The 18,727-nt window shown below is 37.6% G+C and overlaps 1 protein-coding gene across 1 annotated transcript in view; it reads right to left on the reverse strand.

Moving 5' to 3' along the window:
• Positions 1-18,112, reverse strand: part of si:ch211-86h15.1 (uncharacterized protein LOC558435 homolog) — a 51,563-nt gene extending 33,451 nt beyond the window's left edge. Inside the window, exons 1-3 of the mRNA XM_017450870.3 lie at positions 17,754-18,112; positions 15,923-16,353; positions 5,318-5,412 (exon numbers count right to left, since the gene is read on the reverse strand). Coding sequence (XP_017306359.2) covers positions 5,318-5,412; positions 15,923-16,353; positions 17,754-17,934 — 707 coding nt within the window. The 5' untranslated portion in view covers positions 17,935-18,112. The remainder of the gene's footprint in view (positions 1-5,317; positions 5,413-15,922; positions 16,354-17,753) is intronic.
• Between the last annotated feature and the right edge of the window lie 615 nt (positions 18,113-18,727).

Genomic DNA, 18,727 nt, shown 5'->3' on the forward strand with positions numbered 1-18,727 from the left:
ATATACCAGTTCCACTGGCAGCAAAACATCCCCAGAGCATAATAATACCACCACCATGCTTAACAGTCGGTGCAGTGTTCTTTACTCCTCCAAACATACCTCTGGTCATTATGGCCAAACAACTCAACCTTTGTCTTATCCAACCATAAAACTTTCCTCCAGAAGGGTTTTTCTTTGTCCACATGGTCAGCCACAAACTTTAGACCGGCTTGAAGGTGTTGATTTTGGAGAAGGGGCTTCTTTCTTGGACGACAGCCTATCAGTCCTTGGCGATGTAAAAATCGCTTGCCTGTAGACAGTGACACTGATGTTCCAGCAGCTTCCAGTTCATGGCAGGCCTGTGCCTTGGTGGTTCCTGTGTTTTAATTGACCATCCAAACCAATTTCTTCTCAGCTGAGGGTGACAGTTTGGGTCTTCTTCCAGACATTGGTAAAGTGGCTACACTTCCCAATAACTTGTACTTACATACAATTGTTTGAACTTCTGATCGTGGAACCTGCAGTTGTTTAGAAATGTCTCCAAGAGACATTCCTGACAATGTGTAAATCCACCATCCTCCTTTTCAGATCTGCACTGTGCTCCTTGGAATTTCCCATAGTACTGTGTGTTGGTCAATCCAATGCGTACTGTCAAACAAACCCATTTTATGTTGCCACAGAGAAGCTCTCAGCTGTAATCAATCATGATCACTAACAGGAAATTAAGAGGCCTTGGTCTTGGCAAATTAAAGGACATTTTGGAACTTTCAGCACCACTGAATTGATAATCTAAATGTTTGTATGTATATTTTTGATCCTGTATGTATAATTTTGGTCCTGTGTTGATTACAGAAAACCCAAAATGAATTAAAACTTGTGAACCAAATTCTTTTTCTACTAAAGATGTATGTTGTACAATAATTCGGCCCCAGAAAAAGAAAAGTTCAAAGAAATTATTGAAAGCCCAATATTGCCATGATATTCACGTCCATGAGGAGTGTATGTAAACGTCTGACCGCAACTGTGTGTGTGTATATATAATATTATATAGACCCTTTTCACATGATGTCACGCAACTTCTGTTCTGACTCAAAGCAGTGTATTTTTACTTCCCCAAGCATTGTGGAACGTTATGGAGTTTACCCAGTCCCTCCTACATCTTCCAGAAATACGTCTAGATGATGTATAGTGACTTGCAGACAAATTTTCACTTACAGCACATTCTAAACTTCATAAAGGATACAAATTCTTCACTGAGCAGTACCTGTGATGGTAAGCATTTTTTTAATTGTCCAGCCCAGCTTATGTTAGCAGAGGAGTTAGGATAACAGTAGTTATTAGCGTTCTCTTCAGCAAATAGAAAGTCTTTAAATCCTTATTCTTGATTAATTTACTGTAATACTCTTGCAAACTCTTGTTGCAATCATGTTTCCATATTACTAATGTTAGCTATAGATTATGATTGTTAGATAAAAGTCAGTAACATATTACCTTAGCTTAGGATCTTAGCAGGTTTAAAGCAAATAATTAATTAATTAATTAATTAATTAATTAATTAATGATAAAACAAACTTTTTGTTCAATCAAGCAAAATCCCAGTGTAGCATCTATCTTGGGTGAAGTGTCCGGGTTGTCGCTGCTTTGGTGCTCGGGAACGAGCAGCACCAAGCCAGAAACTTCACCCAGGAAACACAGGCCACAGCTGAAGACCTGCGGTCCGTCTCCCAGTCACCATCAAACATACAGGGAATGACACCCTGATGGTGACGTTGAGACAGGAGCTACACCAGGATTTTGCACAATAGCAACAAAAAGTGAGTGAGAATCATTATTATTATTATTATTATTATTATTATTTTGCTTTAAAAGCGCTAAGGCCATAAGCTAAGCTAAGCTAACTGGCGCTTGTGCTTTTGCCGTAGGTAAAAAGCGGAGCACACACTGCTTCTCCATCATCTCGTATGATATGGTGCATATATACACAGGTGAATTTTATATGAGATTGCTCTCCCTCCAGAATGTTTCATTTTAGCAGCAAGAAAACTGTTTTATTGTCAAAAGTAGAATGTTAGTTGTGCCGCCCATGGTACTATGGCAATGTAAGGTAAAACGGAAGTACATATACACTGCATTATGGAAAGATGGAAGTTTTCTGACGGCAGCTCATCATTTTATGCATGCAATGATATCCTTGCATTATGATTACCCTGCATTTCATACCATAGTACATTGTAGACTCAAACAAGTGATTTCTTAATTGTAAAATTTGTTTTTGTATAATCGGGCTAAATAATGGATAAAAAGCCAAATTGATGGCATCATTGTCCTATTTAAAAAAAAAAATGTAATATGCTTAGTTTTACAAATTTTTTTTAAAAAAAGGGTCATATATAAAATAGATGTTTAAATGCTTGCACAATAAGGCACTATCTGTTCTATGTAAATTGATGAAGACACAGGATGACACAGGTAGAATCACTATGAGTACAGCAGGTGGAAATTGTAAGATTGATTACTGTAGAACTACACAAGGGCAAAGAGCCTTTTCTGTAAAGGGCTCACAACTCTGGAACATGTTGCCAAACTTGTTTAAAGCAGTATGTGATATAAAGTCTTTTATATTGATGGTAAAGCGCTGGTTTAAAATAAACCAGAGCTGTACGCATATTAAAATTGAATAAATTATTATTTTTGATTTGTTATTCATGCTGCCAGGGTTAGAAGTATCCTTAAAATAAGTACAGATTATTTAGGTATGTATATGCATGTATAAATGATATGTCACATTAACTAAAAGCTTTATTTTATGTTAAGTAGTTTTATTTATTTATTTATTTTTAGAAAAGCCTTTCTAGGGACTCGAGATGCAAATTACCTTATGCTATAATACATGTGCAATAATATGTGCAATACATATTTTCCAGCTTTTGACTGGAATCATGTTTTTTGTACTGTCCCTATTCAAATAAACTTATACATAAATAAAAATAAATACACAAAAGCTAATGTGACATCAGACCGGATATACGCTCCCAAAAGTCGAAGAACGATCCTCAGGCGACTGCTGCTGGAACGCTGAATGGACAGGTCCCTTTCAGCACCCCTAGTGGTTTAGACAGCATCAGCGTGTGGCTGAAAGGTCGGGCGTTCCAAACCATGCAAGATTGGTGCTAAGTAATTGCAGCAGCGGCTCTCTACCATGCCTGAGACAGAGACAGAGTATAACAGGGAACGCCAGGAGCAGCAAGGTGAGTGATCGCCTTCTAACAAATGGCTAACTCTGTGTCTTTTTGTGAACTTTTCTAAAAGACAAAGACAACAATGCTCCCCGGCTGCCCTTTGTCGCTGCTCCCCGGTGGATGTCTGCCCCATTTGAGAGCCCCAATGTGATGCTACACAGCTCTCTCCTCCCTTCTCAGCTAGGAAGAGGGATCACCAGACCCCCATCAGCACTCCCTGCACTCTATTCTCTCCTTCACGTTACCCTTTTCTATTTTTTTTATTTTTATTTTTTTTTAAAAGTTTGCAGATATTGTAAATAAACCCAGCACTAATTCCCCTCAAATCGCCTTTGTGTGTCTGTGCTCTGCCTGTCGCTGCTGCGCGGTTCGCTATTCTATCAAATGCACAGGAGAACATGGCAGTGCTGTTCATTACTAAACGAAACAAGAATCTATTTTTCTATAAGAATCTGCACACGTCTTGTTTTCATTTCGCTCAGTGTGCCACCTTTCCTCACAGTCACTGTCTCTTTCAACTTGTGATAAATACAGACAATGTAAGTTTTTTATAGAAAAGGCATTCTCAAAAATATGAAAAGATCAACAACAACTAGGAATCTTATGTTTCTTTTTCTATTTTTTTGGTATGTATATACAAAAAACTCATACTTTTGTACTAAGAATTCGTAATAATAACATGCTATTTTAAAACTACGTTATCATACTGTGAATATTTCAAAGCTGAAAAAAAAGAAAAAAGAAAAACACAAATCAAAAATTTCCATCCTGAACTACCATGAATATGGCCAAATGTTTGTGGACACCTGACCATCACACCCATATGTTGGCCTTCCCCAAACTGTTGCAACAAAGTTGGAAACACACAATTGTTTAGAATGTCTTTGTATGCGGTAATATTATGATGTCCCTTTACTGGAACTAAGGGGTCTATCCCAAAGCTGTTCCAGCAGGACAATACCCCTGTACACAAAGCACGGTCCATGAAGACTGTATGATCTGACTAATAGTTTTGCAGCAATATTAGCATAAATCCCCACAGCTTCATTCCAAAATATAGTGGAAAGCAGGCCGCAAAATAATTGAAGCTGTTATTGCAGCAAAGAGACCATCTCTATAATAGTAACATGGTTTTGGAATGGGATATTCACAATGCACACAGAGGTATGATGGTCAGGTGTCCACATAATTTTGGCCATATAGTGTATATTAAGAAAATAGCAAAATGCATAGAATCAAGCAAAATGATTTACACCATACAGCATCATTACATTTAACTGAAGCTTATGACAATATATCTTTTTGCAGTATATGGTCACACAAGCTTTGTAGGAATTATTACAGACAAGAGTAATTTTGTTGGAATACAAATAAAATATATAAAAGATATAATCCAGTGTTTAGTAGTTATAGATGTATTTGGCAGTTGTTGCTAGCTCTGTGAATCATCAGATCTCTACAAAACTAACAATCCTGTAATAGTTATGCACAGTCAGCACCGTGTCAGGGGTATCGTCAACATCATCGAAGGCATGAAAGAAGTCTGGTTAATCGCTGACTGGCAGGAGTGGGAATGAGAGACTGAAAAGGTCGGATATTATAGTACTTTTATAGTTTCATGGAGTTTTTTCTTGTTGAACATGCAAGATTGAGAAATTCCTGAGCACATGTACATGCCACAGGCTAGTGATTAATGAGAGGTGCTCTGAAGTTTTTGGATATTTTTGTATTTCAAACTTGATTACATCAGGCAAGAGTGATTGTGTCTTTTTATACTCTGCTAACATGCTAAACTTTTTTTGATAGGCAGGAAAACAAAATACACTAGATTAGAAAATACAATAGATTAGATTGCAAACTACATGGAGTGAACCATCGGATATGACCAGGAGTTATGGCTTGGTTCTCCACACTAGATCAGGCAGACACAGCAAGAGCTATTTTATCTCCCTTCAACTCCGCATGCCATCTTACAAGCCTTCATATCAAAACAACATCCACTAGTTTCTTTCTCCCAATATGCAATTCAAACATAAAAGGATACTAGTCAAACGAGTGGACAGTTAAAGGGTTTAAAATATGAAATGTCTAAAACTTACCTTTCTCTCCTTTGGAGTTCTTTATCCTGCTCCGCTGGATCATAATTTACGCAACTTTTAGGCTGACCAGAGTTCACTCTGCTTGTTAATGGAAGCTGTGGAGAGAGAAGAATGACCGAATTATTAGTATATTAACGGACAACTCCAAGCTATGATAACACCACTAAAGCTGGGCAAATATGTTTCAAAAACTTTGTCAGAAGAGACCAGCCAGCATCTCATTCTGCAGGATTTCAGAATCAAAATTCTACCAAAATTGTAAACGCACATTTAATTTCAGTGGAGTGAATATAAGAACACAGAAGGAACAACTGAGAATAGGAGTGATTAGAATTTTGGGCACAAGCATATCTAGCTATCCATCAGTCCATCTTCTGTACCGTTATCCAACACAGAGTTGCGGTTATCCTTGGGCCTGGAGCCTATCCCAAGGGACTCAGGGCACAAGGCAGGGGAGACCCTGGACAGGGTTCCAGCCAATCGCAGAACACAATTGCGCACACACCCAATCACACATTACAGACAATTTAGAAATGGTAATCAGTGCATGTCTCTGGACTGGGGAAGGAAACCAGAGGAAACCCCTAAAGCATGGGGAGAACGTGCAAACTCTGCACACACATGGCAGAGGCGGGAATCCAACCCCCAGAAGAAGTAGAAGTAGTAGTAGAAGAACAGGAAAGACATTATGGCAATAGCATGATCTGTACAAATTGAATATTATTTCTATTTTCATAAGAATTTTCAAGGACATACAAATCATAAACGAATGTTCTACATTATGTCAATCATAAAAAACATCATGTCCTATGTTCTACTTGTAATCACCTAACATTCAGACTCCTGCCTGTGCCATTACTATGACAACCTATGTGGATACATGACTGTGTGACTACAGTCTACACAGACAAATTAGATTTAGTTAATTTGCAATGGCAGCATCCATTCTATAAATTATTTTATAAAAATGAACACAGCCTTAAAGAGAACATAAGTAACAAACAGATTTCCATACCCAACTAGCCAGCTAAGGCTGGAATTCATACACCAATTGGCTCATGAATATGTACAGAATGTTGTTGAATTTTGAATGCTGTCTGATGAACTTTTTGTTTATTTGTGCATGTCCTGTTGGGAACATCAACTTCAGATTGGAAGGTTCATGGGTATTAGAATAACTGATTAACTGTTTGAGGAGCCAGTATGTAATATTTAGTCAGTATTCAGTAAACTGAAATCACTATTCAGTTCTTGGTTATGCCCTACATCCAGAATGAGAAACTGTGAAAAATAAAAGCCACTTCTGCAAAAATTTATGCAGAGTGCATCTTTATCTTGGTGTGCAAGTTTCAGGGGTGCAGCATTTTGGAAGCATGTGGCCAGATATGAAGCTTGCAGGACAAATGAGAGATAATACATCCACAATGATGTTTAATACAACTCCATTAAAAGTCTTACACTACAATGCACACAAATTTGATACCTTGAGTTTACATATTAAAGCCCATTTTACACCAGGGGCAATGCTGCACACACAGCAGGTTGCAACCACTTTCATATTACACCTGGTGCAGCTCATATGCAACATTCATTTATATCGAGCTGACATTCAGTGAAGCTGAAATTAAGTAAATATTTTGCTATGCATTTACTGTTTATGTTCATTGTTTCTTTATATTATGTAAACACAAAACACATACAATGGCACTGACAGGAGGAAGCAGAAAAAAAAGTTCCCTTCCTCATCCCACCTCCTAAGCATTAAGCAAATATCCCTTCGTTATCTCTTAAGGATATTCAAATATTAAAACCAGGCTGACAGTACAAACAAAACTCCAGAAAAAGTTGGTACACTGTGTCAAATGTAAATACAAACAGAATGCAATGATTTGCAAATCTCATAAACCCATATGTTATTCACAATAGAACATAGAAACCATATCAAAAGTTTAAACTGAGGAAATTTTAAGGAAAGAAATTAAGGCTGCACAATTAATCAAATATTGATCTCGATTAAGATTTTGACTGCCCACGATTACATGAACATGATCGACTGCGATATTGATGTTTAAAGTTCGTCCTCTGCTCATAGAAAACTCCGCTGCATATCAAGTCAATCGCTTCCTAAACTTACAGCCAGTCACCATAGATTGGCACAGGGATGACGTCATTTTGTAATGCCAAAACTCGAAAACGAGTTAGCATTTTCTCCCTTCGGTTCCATCGTCCCAAATCAATGGGGTTTTTAAATGGGATTTTGGTTAAAAACCTCAAATAAGGTCTGTGGTGAACACAAGCTGAAAATATTTTTCGACATAAAATACGCTAGTAAAACCCCACTCATGATGTTTTTTTTAAAGCTTTTACGTGTTTTGAAAAAGGCGGTTGCTAACTGTCATGTAATGAGGGTTTAGGACAGATGCAAGTGCAGATAAAAGTTTTATTGAAGAGAGGCAGACAAATCCAAAATGTGAGACAATACCGTAGTGAAAAAACAGGCAAAAGGTCAGGCGATCAGCAAACAGGCATAAACTAGGCTAAACCAGAATCAAACAAAGAGGTCGAGAACAGGATCAAAACTATGAGGTGTGAAACAATGAACAAAGTCTAGGTACATGGAAAACTCACACTATACTTTGCATCGAACAATGAGACACGAGGGGTTTAAATGACAAACGTAATTAAGGGTGAACACAAAACAGCTGAGACTAATGATGACGCATAAGGGAACAACCAATGACAATACAGGGGGAGAGACAGGCCAGAAATCATAAAAAATGCACATTTAGAAAGTCACTAAAAACCCAGAAGTGCGCTGCATGTTCCAGCGCTTGCTCGAGGGGAATTCATGACACTAACATGTTGCTAAATGGGACTACAGAGGTTGTCAGGGACATTAATGTCATCATATCGAACAGGAAAAGTCTTAGCAGATAAACTGGTTCAGGTGTGCTCTGCACAATTCCCCAAAAAAACGTGGATGAAGATTCATCCAGAGAGTAAAACCGTTTTATGGAAAATGTTTTTAAATCAAGTTTGGAAAAGTTCTCGGAAGCTTGGTGATGGTGACGTTGCAGTCATGCAACCGTACTATAGTTATAGCATACGGTTAGCTGTTTATTTCTGGTGATTGTATTTAGGCTTCAAACTTCATAAGAGTTGTGTTCATTTGTGAAAATGATTTTGATGGACAAAACATGTTAGTATTATAAACTTTTACTGATTACAGAGCTTGCTTTTTTTTTTTTTTGCAATAATCCAAAAACCTATGGGAAAATCCTATTGTGTTTTTGTCGAGGGAACAGGTGTGATGCTAACTTCCGGGTTCTGGTACAAAATGACTTCATCCCTGTGCCACTCTTTTGGGTGATTTTGGCTGCGTCTCTCCTCCTGTAAACACTGTTATTGCCTTTTCTGCATTGTTTTCAGTTGGTTGAATATTTTTAGATTTGATTGCATATTTTAATTTGGTTGATGACATTTTTATTTTTACTTATCCTATATTTTGGGTACATTTTAATTAATATTTTGCTTCCATGAGATGATGCACTTTAAGGATCATTCTAATTTGATGCAAAGATTTATACATTAGCAGGAATGTAACACAACGTGGAGGTGAAAGCAGTGGTCACGATAATCACAATTATTTTTTTATCAAAATTGAAGTCACGATTATTCACTGATTTTAGGGACAGCATATTTTTTATAGCACTTTCACATTTAAATAATCAAACCACTGCTTTCACCTCCATGTTGTGCTATATATGTATAAAATTAAGAATATATTTGTACACATATTTATATAAAAACATCCAATTATGTGAATTTATACTTTTTCAACATTACATTTTTTTTTAAAACAATCCTAAATATTATCATGAGGTGCGACTGTGATTTTACTTGCAAATAATATACTTCCTTAATAGCCTTGAGTACAGTAACATTTGGAGAAATACATACATAATTAATAACTTTTTGTAAGAAATTCACTTACATCTGTCTTATATATGCACTTCTTCCCTGGTTATACACTTTTTTCCCCTCCTTCTGTTCTTTTCAACCCATTAAAAAACTCATACAGGACTACCATCTTTTGTATCAACACTGTATGTTGATATTTTAACGTAACTTTGATATCTTGCTTTTAGTGTCAGGTAAGTTACTCAAAAAAAGTAATCCACTACAGATGACTAATTAATACTTTAAAATTGTAATCTGATTACTGTATTTAAAAAGCAATCAGATTACTAATTACTTTACCTTCATGTTACTTTCAAAACCTACACTACAAAGTGAAACTCACTGTTCATTCAGCAATTTTAGTGCACACCAATGTACGACATGATCAGAAAAATTTTGATTTTTAATAAAACATGCCTCACGTGTTGTCACTGTTTGAAGGACTATCAGACCGATGAAATCTAAAATTTTTCAAATTAGGTTAGTTTGATGTCGCTAGCCAAGGGGAGGCACAGCTAAGCTTTAACTGCTACAGTGCCATGCAAAGTACATTATCTTTCCTTGTGCTCTGCGCAGATCCTGTAAACCGGAACTCATTATATAGGCATATATCCATTTCCCCCCCTCACACTGACTGAGAGCGATCATTTGGCAGAACTGAGAAAAACCAAACCAAAAAAAAGGTGTTTCCAAGTATTTTCCTGTAAACCCTGTCTGATCAGTCTCACCTCCATTCACTAATTATAAAATTACAAAATTTCAAAATATAAAATTACAGGCCATCTTCTTTTACTGACATTCAGTTACGTAGTGACAAACCGCTCCAAGTGGAGAATTATTCAGGGCTAAAGAAAAAATCTTCGGGGCAAAACGTGATTTAAAAATGCATTTTACTTGATGTTGCTTTCTTAACAATACATTTGTAACATGTAATTTTATTGACAGTAACTAATCAAATTACATAAATGTAATACATTACTGCATTATCAGAAAAAGTCATTAGATTACAGTAACGTGTTACACCCAACTCTGCTTGTTTTTAATTTGAATAAAATTATTGCTGTTATTGGTTACTTCACATGATGGGTAGTCATATTAAATGATCATGCTGGCTAAAAAGAGATCAATACACAAATTCCATACAACAGATAAATAATCAATAAACCAGTTTTATTAGGTGTTAAAACTCAAATACAAAATTTCCTACATTTTCCTTTACATTTAAATACTGAAAAGATTAAGCTATTTACACCTGACAAAGTAATCTGTATCTAACAGAACAGTAACTCGGGCAAATTGTATGAACTAAAGGTAAATCAGTCGAGGTTTTTATTAATGAGTCTGCTAATACATAAATGTACACAAACTCAGGATCTCTTATATGATACAAATGTTTTTGTGAACTAACTTGGTTTTAAGGAAAACCCCGTTTCTTTCAAATTCAAATTATTATTTTTTTATTTGGTCATATCCAGCTTGATAAATGAGGCCCATTGTGTGAACTTTTCATTAAATTTCATCACAGTGTATAAAATACAAAATAAATTAAAGCTTTGTAGTGAACCTTGCAATATTAAAAATTTTGCTCAGAATCATGGCATGCTTAACTGCACTTTTAAACTTTGCCCAATATAGGCTGCTCAACAGAGAAGCATGAGGAGATAACAGCATGAATATCTTCAATGAAGTATACTATATGGCAAAAAAAGTTTGTGGACAGCTGACATAACACTCGTGTGCTTTTTGAACATCCCATTGGTCCCCCTTTGCTGTTATAATAACCTCCACTCTTCTGGAAAGGCTTTAGACTATATTTTGGAGTTTGTCTGTGGGAATTTCTGCCCTTTCAGAAACAAGAGCATTAGTGAGATCAGGCACCGATGTCAGGTCAGGAGGACTGGGGTGCAGTCGGCATTCTAATTCATCCCAAAGGTGTTTAGTGGGGTTGAGGTCAGGGCTCTGTGCAGGGCACTCAAGCTCTTCCATGTCAACCTTGGCAAGCCATGTTTTATGTACCTTGATTTGTGCACAAGGCCCTCCATTGTCTTGCTGGAACAGGTTTTGGGCCACTTAGTTCCAGTGAAGGGAAATCAGCATACAAAGACATTTTATTCAATTGTATGCACCTAACTCTGTGGCAACAGTTTGTGGAAGTCCCACATAAGGGTGTGATGGAGTGGCAAAGTGTCCACAAACTTTTGGCCATATCGTGTGGAAAATGACATTGGGCCAAATGAAGAGATTCTTTCCACCACACCTTAAAACCTTAAGAACCTGGTCTACCTATGGAAGGTCGTCATAGGTGATGATCACAAACTTGCAACATAGCTCATGAAGACTCGTCACTTGATGGCACACTGGTATCAGTGTGATGCACAGTCTATTTCAGGTATACTGTTTTCCCAGTTGATGCGTCTCTCTTTGCGTTGTTTTTTTCCGCAGTGCTTCTCAGTAAATTTTCTCCGTTCCTTCTCTGGTCCGGAGGATACCAGTGAAGTGGACTAAATTCCTCCTTCAGAGGTAAAGGGTCTACTAAATCTTGAGCTGTATATGCTGACCGCTCTTGTCCTGTGCTATTTACATTGAAACTGTCCGGTTTTGGTGGAGTGCTCACCATGGATGGAGGCATAAATTCTAACAGGGCCCCAGTCATCTTTTTTCTCTCCCTGTAATTTCTGGATGAAGCCCTCCATTGTTCTCTCTGTTTCTTCCTCTCCGTCTTTGACAGGTCACTTGACTTTACATACTTAATCTTTCCCAGCTGTTTTCTTCTCCTATAGCTAAAACAGTAGAGTGAAAGGCAGGACATAAATTAGATTGTAAACAGTCCATTGTAAAATACATGACATATGATATACCTAAGTACATAAGGTTAAAGTGTCCATGTCAAGGAAAACCAATTTTTCATACATGTTTAAAAAATAAAGTTATGTACTATGAGAAAATTCTCAAAATTTCTTTCACTCCCAATACATATTGCATTATTTATACATTTGATATATATATAAAATTACACACAATATACACACACACACACATATATATATACACATACATACATATATATATATATATACATATATATATATATATATATATATATATATATATATATATATATATTATATATATATATTATATATATATATATATATATATTATATATATATATAAAATTATAAACAATTGATAACTGGAAATACAACTGAGCATTATTAATATAAGTTCATAACGGTTTTCTTTTTAACATACTTCATACCTTTCCTTTCTTCTAGCAAGATACTCTGCTCTTGCTTTTGGGTCAGAGTTAACCCGCTGCCTGTGGCGTGCAGTTTTTTCTTTGCTACTTAGTGGCATCTACAAAACAGATAGCAACATAAATAAATACATTCTTAGTAAATAAATAGATTTACACATACATTTTCACTTTACTCAAGGTTCATTCTCAAATATCAATTTCAGGAAAAGACAATGAAAATTCAGAGAATTCTGTTTCTAATTAAACTGTAATTAATAACTGTGGGTATAACATCATGATTTGAGTACAACACAGAAAGAGCCAATGGAAAACATAGTCTGTCACGGTCACAGACAGTGGTTGCACCACATGAGGTTTTTTGAGGTCACTCAAATTTATCAGGTGCAGAACCAATAGATTTGAAAACATGACTCAGCAAAGTTCATTATGAAATTTATAGTACCAATATAGGTTTACAGATACAATTTAGTTTAGTTTTCATTGTTTTCTTGAGGTCATAAAAAATGACAGTCTTATGAAGCAACTACACAGCGGTACTTAAAAAGGTGAAAGTTTTCTAAATTTGTCTTACGAACCTTCTAGATGTTCCAAGGATCCTTGGCATGTTGCTGTATGATGTCACTTCCTGTCACTGAATTGTGTTCAATATGAAAAGTCTCAAAATGGTCTTTTCTTGATGGTTGTGCCAGATGATGTTTCGTAAAATGCACAACTTTGGACAAATTTTATTCACATATTATGAAAGAACTATAAGTGCAAATGTTTTAATAAAAATACAAAACACTTTATTAAATCAAAATATAAAAGGATTACAGTAATTTTTTGGATGGTCACACCACATGATACTTTAACTGGAAAAATTAAAGTGGATATATGCCAGAGTTTCCGCTAAGAAATTTTGGTGCTGTCCAATGTATCCAGGAATGACAAAGTTTATCAGACAAACTGAAAAAAATCTGGTCATCTCGTTTCTGTGTTTATTTTGCACTGTAATGTTTTGGACTATGCATAGTATATGTGATTGTGGGGGCGGGGTGTGTTCGAGCATCAGCTGTGGATGGAGAGGAGGTGGGTCAAATCGGTAGGCTGACCTGTGTTGGATTAGCCTGTTATTATATGATATTTGTGCAGACACAGAGACCTTATTTAGGTGTGCAATTGCGAATGTACTTTGTCTAACGTATGTCTGCTTTGTGTTAATATTTTTAATGGACATTGTGTCTGACAATTTTTGATTTTATCTGACATTTTGAATTTAATGGTCAAAAACCAGCATTTACCAGCTAACAGAAACTCTGGTACATACACTTTACAAGCACCTGTAAAACTATTCTTCATGCAGTTATCCAATCGGTTAATCATGTAGCAGAAGTGCAATGCACAAAGTCTTTCAGATATAGGTATAGGTCAAGAGCTTCAGTTAATGTTCAGATTAAATATCAGAATGGGGAAATATGTGGTCTCATTGACTTTGACAACGGCATGGTTATTGTTGCCAGACAGAGTGGTTTGGGAATTTAAGAAGGTGCTCATCTCCTAAGATTTTCATACACAACACGAGTTATGGTAATGTTTACACAGAATGGTGCAAATAAACCAAAAAGGTTCAGTCGAATGCTTTCCTGATGAGGGAGATCAGAGGAGTTGTTCGAGATGACAGAAAGGCTACAGTAACTCAAATAATCACTCTCTACAATTGTGGAGAGCAGAAAACCATCTCAGAATGCACAGCACGTTGAATCTTGAAGCACATGGGAGTGGAACCCACAATGGGTTTCACTCCTGCCAGCCAAGAACAGGAATCTGAGGACACAGTGGGTAGAGGTGCACAAAAACTGGACAGTTGAATCTTGGAAAAATGTTGCCTGGTCTGATGAATATTGATTTCTTCTGTGACAGGCAGATGGCCTCTGCAGAATTTGCCATCAACAGAATGAATCCATGGACCCTTGCCTTTTGTTCAGGCTGCAGGTGGTGTGATGGTGTGGGGATTGGCACAAACTGGATGCCTTAATGGTAATGGAGCATTGTTTCAGTGCTACAGCATGCTGACCAGGTGCATCTATTTATGGTTAAAATGTATCCTATAACAAGGTATTGTGTTCTCAAATGGCTATAACAAGAAGTTCGTATATCTCAAAAACTTGGACTCATGAGCGCACACTGTCACACAGTGGGTAGGATGGTGAAGGAGGGGGAAAAGAGCCCAAAGATCTCAAATTTGTTTTTGTTTTTTTTGCGGTTCTCAAGTTTCACAATCAACTGTTAAACACCACTTTCATGACATGAAAACTACAATGTGAATATTGTTGTGGTCAGATCAAACTTTTAATATAAAATTTCAAGTCAAACTTTTTGGACAAATCACCAGAAGAAACAGTGTAAAATATGGGGAGGATAAGTGATGCTTTGTGGCTGTTTTATTGATGGTGGTTCAGCGTCTCTTGTGAAGACTGATGGAATCATCAGTTCGGCTAAGTACGGGGATATTCCAGCACCAATGCTGGTTGCCTCTGCCAGGAGGTTAAGACTTAGCTTTCAACAAGATGATCACATTGGCTTTAGCAATATTTTACCACCATCAACTATGTGCTTGGTATACATTATTTACTTGTTGGAATGTATTTGAATCACTGTGTTGAGTAAGACTTCTGCAACCATACAATAGTCAAAAGATGCACTTAGATTTGATAAATTTATAAATATGGACTCACATATTAAGCTTATTTTAGTGCTTCCTTCCTGAAAGAATGGAAGCTGAAAAGATCACATCTTTCTTTGACTTGGCAGTGGCACATGGAGAAGACTCCATGCCAGATAGAATAGTCACACTGGGGTGGAAAACATGAAATGCAATACACAGGCGGTACTGCTTTTTATTTGTGACTCAGGACAACACGTGACGCAGAAAAGCAAAACCTTCAATGCATTTCTCTTACATTGCTTTATCACTTCAGTGGAAAACAAATCAGGAAAGGATTACTTTTTAAGAATAAAACGATGAAAGCATGTCAAAAATCAATTTTATCCAACAATAAAAAGTAATCCACGTTGCTACACCGCATTTCATTGTGAAACGCAGTGCATGTTCAATGCCATATAGAAAACGTTTCATACTGAAAAGCAAACCTCTCGTGTACTGCTCTTACATCTCAATTTCTCTTCAGTAAAAAAAAAAAATCAGGTGAAATCAGACAGAAATGAACGTAATTCCCTGATCCATTGCATTTCAGTTTCATCACACACACTCAATGTATAAGGTGGGCTTCAATATTAATTGTATACCTACAAATACATTATACATGTACAAATACATAGATGTACCTGACAAAGTAGCCAACGTGCACAGAGGTGCCTTTAAAAGATCACAAATTGAGGTCACTTACCTGAGAGGCATTATGCATTGAGGAAAGTCCGTCCAGTTCAGTCTCATGCCCACTGGTATGATTGGAAGCATTAGCACTGCTGGGATCATCAGAGATGCTGCTCTGTGACACACAGAAAATCTCTGTTGCCAAACCAGATCTTAATTCATCAGTTTCTTCTTTAATCTGCATACACTGATGAGCCCGGACTAAAGGACTTGCACTGCTGTCCGTCATCTGTGGATGTAGCATTTCTTCAATTCTGTGTTCATCTTCCAGACATGCAGTTGGGGAAACGGGTTCTTCAGGCACACTGGTTTGAGGAGGGGGAACTCGGGGCTCTTCCCTTGAAGCACTGGGCTCTTGCTTCACCTCAATCTTCTCATCTTGATCTCCTTGCTCGGATCCAGCACAGGTTTCTCCATGGAAGACAGACAGGCCCGGCTGCAATTCTAAAACAGGAAAATTCAACACTATAAAAACATTATATAAAGTTAATATATAACACGCTCTAAAGTTAATGCAAACCAGTTTAAGTAAAAATTATACCTCTGACTGTGAGCAATAAAGAAGGAAATGAAGAAAGGAGTTAGACAGAGGAAATAAAATTAAGACGTTGTGTATTGTAACTCCACTTTCATTTATGTTCATTAACCTTTGTCTAGTCAACTGTATGTATCAGCCATAATATTAAAATCACTGACAGGTGAACTGAATAACACTGATCATCTCATTGGCACCTGTCAAGGGGTGGGATATATTAGGCAGCAAGTGAGCAAGTTAGGCAGTTCTTGAAGTTCAGGAAAAATGAGCAAGCGTAAGGACCTGAGGGACTTTGACAAAGATCCAAATTGCGATGTCTAGATGACTGGGTTAGAGCATCTCCAAAACGCTAGGTCTTACAGGTTCCCGGTATGCAGTGGTTATCCATCCATCCATCCATCTTCTACCGCTTACTCCTTTTCAGGGTCACAAGGAACCTGGAGCCTACCCCTGGGAGCATCGGGCACAAGGCAGGGTACACCCTGGACAGGGTTCCAGTCCATGACAGGGCACAATCACATACACACTCACACACTATGGACACTTTAGACATGCCAATTATCCTACCATGCATGTCTAGTAGCTAGCAAATGTGGCCAAGGAAGTTACAAAAGTTTGAGAACCTCTGCTCTAGGTAAACCTGTTCTGCTGGGAAACCTTGGGTCCTGGCATTCATGTGGATGTTACTTTGACACGTACCACCTACTTAAACATTGTTGCAAACTAAGTACACCCCTTCATGGCAACGGTATTCCCTAATGGCAGTGGCCTCTTTCAGCAGGATAATGCGCCCTGTCATACTGCAAAAAGTACTCCAAATTCCCTTCCATCTGTGGGATGTGCTGGACAAACAAGTCTGATCCATGGAGGCCCCACCTCACAACTTACAGGAGTTAAAGGATCTGCTGTTCCAACATCTTGGTGCCAGATACCACAGCACAATTCAGAGGTCTTGTGGAGTCTATGCTTCGACGGGTCAGAGCTGTTTTGATGTTATGGCTGATCGGTGTATGTGTAGATATAAACAGGTCATCGTATTTATTTGGTTACGCTTTCCCGAAAGTATGTGCTTGTGTTTACACTAATGCAGCTCCCGAATTAGCTAAACAGCTAACAGTCTTTGGCTACATCCCAATTCCCTCTCTATTGTCTAATGCCCTACACACTGTGTAAACGCCGTTCTTGCATACCCTACGTAGTGCACTTATTTAGTGACTGTGGCGCATTTTTGGAGTGAGCCAGAAGGATTCGCTACTCATTAAGCAGCCTGAAACGGGTTAAAGTGTTGAACTAAACACAGCAGACTTACCTGGATAAACCTGGATACCTGCCTCCAGCAGTCTGGATTTCAGCAGCTCGTTTTCTTGTCTGGAGCGAGAAATTTCGTCGTGGTATTCAGTAACGGTAACTTCCACTGCCTTGAAAATTTCCTGAGCAGCCAGCATTAAGCGTTCCGTCAGGAAAATGCTTAAAGACTGCAGGTTTGTCATGATGCCGTTAAAGAGACTCCCAGAAACGTTGAAATAACCAGCAAACTTAATGACAACAATAGACTGGATTTACTACCGTTCTTCTTCTCCTACAGTTTACAGGATTAGTGTTGGAAGGAGATACATTCTATAGCGCCATCTGGTGGCCTGGAGCAGGGGCCAACAGACCAGTAGTGTATAATAATATAACGCAAAGCAACAACACAACAGTATGTGGCATCTTGTCGATTTATTGGAGCCATTATAGGAGCCACTTTGACTCACACAACATAACACATCAGCTGTGCTGTGTTTAAACATTTTGTATCAGCACCTTTCCTAGTATTTATAGATTAAATAAAGTGACCAGTGAACTTGGCTTATAACTATAAGAAGAAGCGAGCATAAGAAATATTCATTCATTCATTAAATATTCAGTAATCAGGTTTTTTTCTGGTCAGGGTTGCTATGGATCCAGAGTTGATCAAAGAAACACACTGGGTGTAATGTGAGACCTCACCCTGAATGGGATGCCAGTTCATTATTTCATCATCACACTCATTCACACCTAGGAGCAATTTAGCATAGCCAATCTATCTACAGGAATGTTTTTGGGAGGTGTTAGGAAACTTAGAACCCAGAAGTAATGCACACAGACACAGGGAGAACATGCTAAACTTCGCACAGAGCTCACGGTTCCTGGAGCTGTGAGGCAGCAATGCTACCCACTATGAACCAAAAAGGTAATTGCTATGGACCATCTCTCCATCCTCCCAGTGCAAATATGATGACAGAGGAAACGGAAAATGGTAAA

Source organism: Ictalurus punctatus, chromosome 21 (assembly GCF_001660625.3).
Source record: "Ictalurus punctatus breed USDA103 chromosome 21, Coco_2.0, whole genome shotgun sequence".
Lineage (NCBI taxonomy): Eukaryota > Metazoa > Chordata > Actinopteri > Siluriformes > Ictaluridae > Ictalurus > Ictalurus punctatus.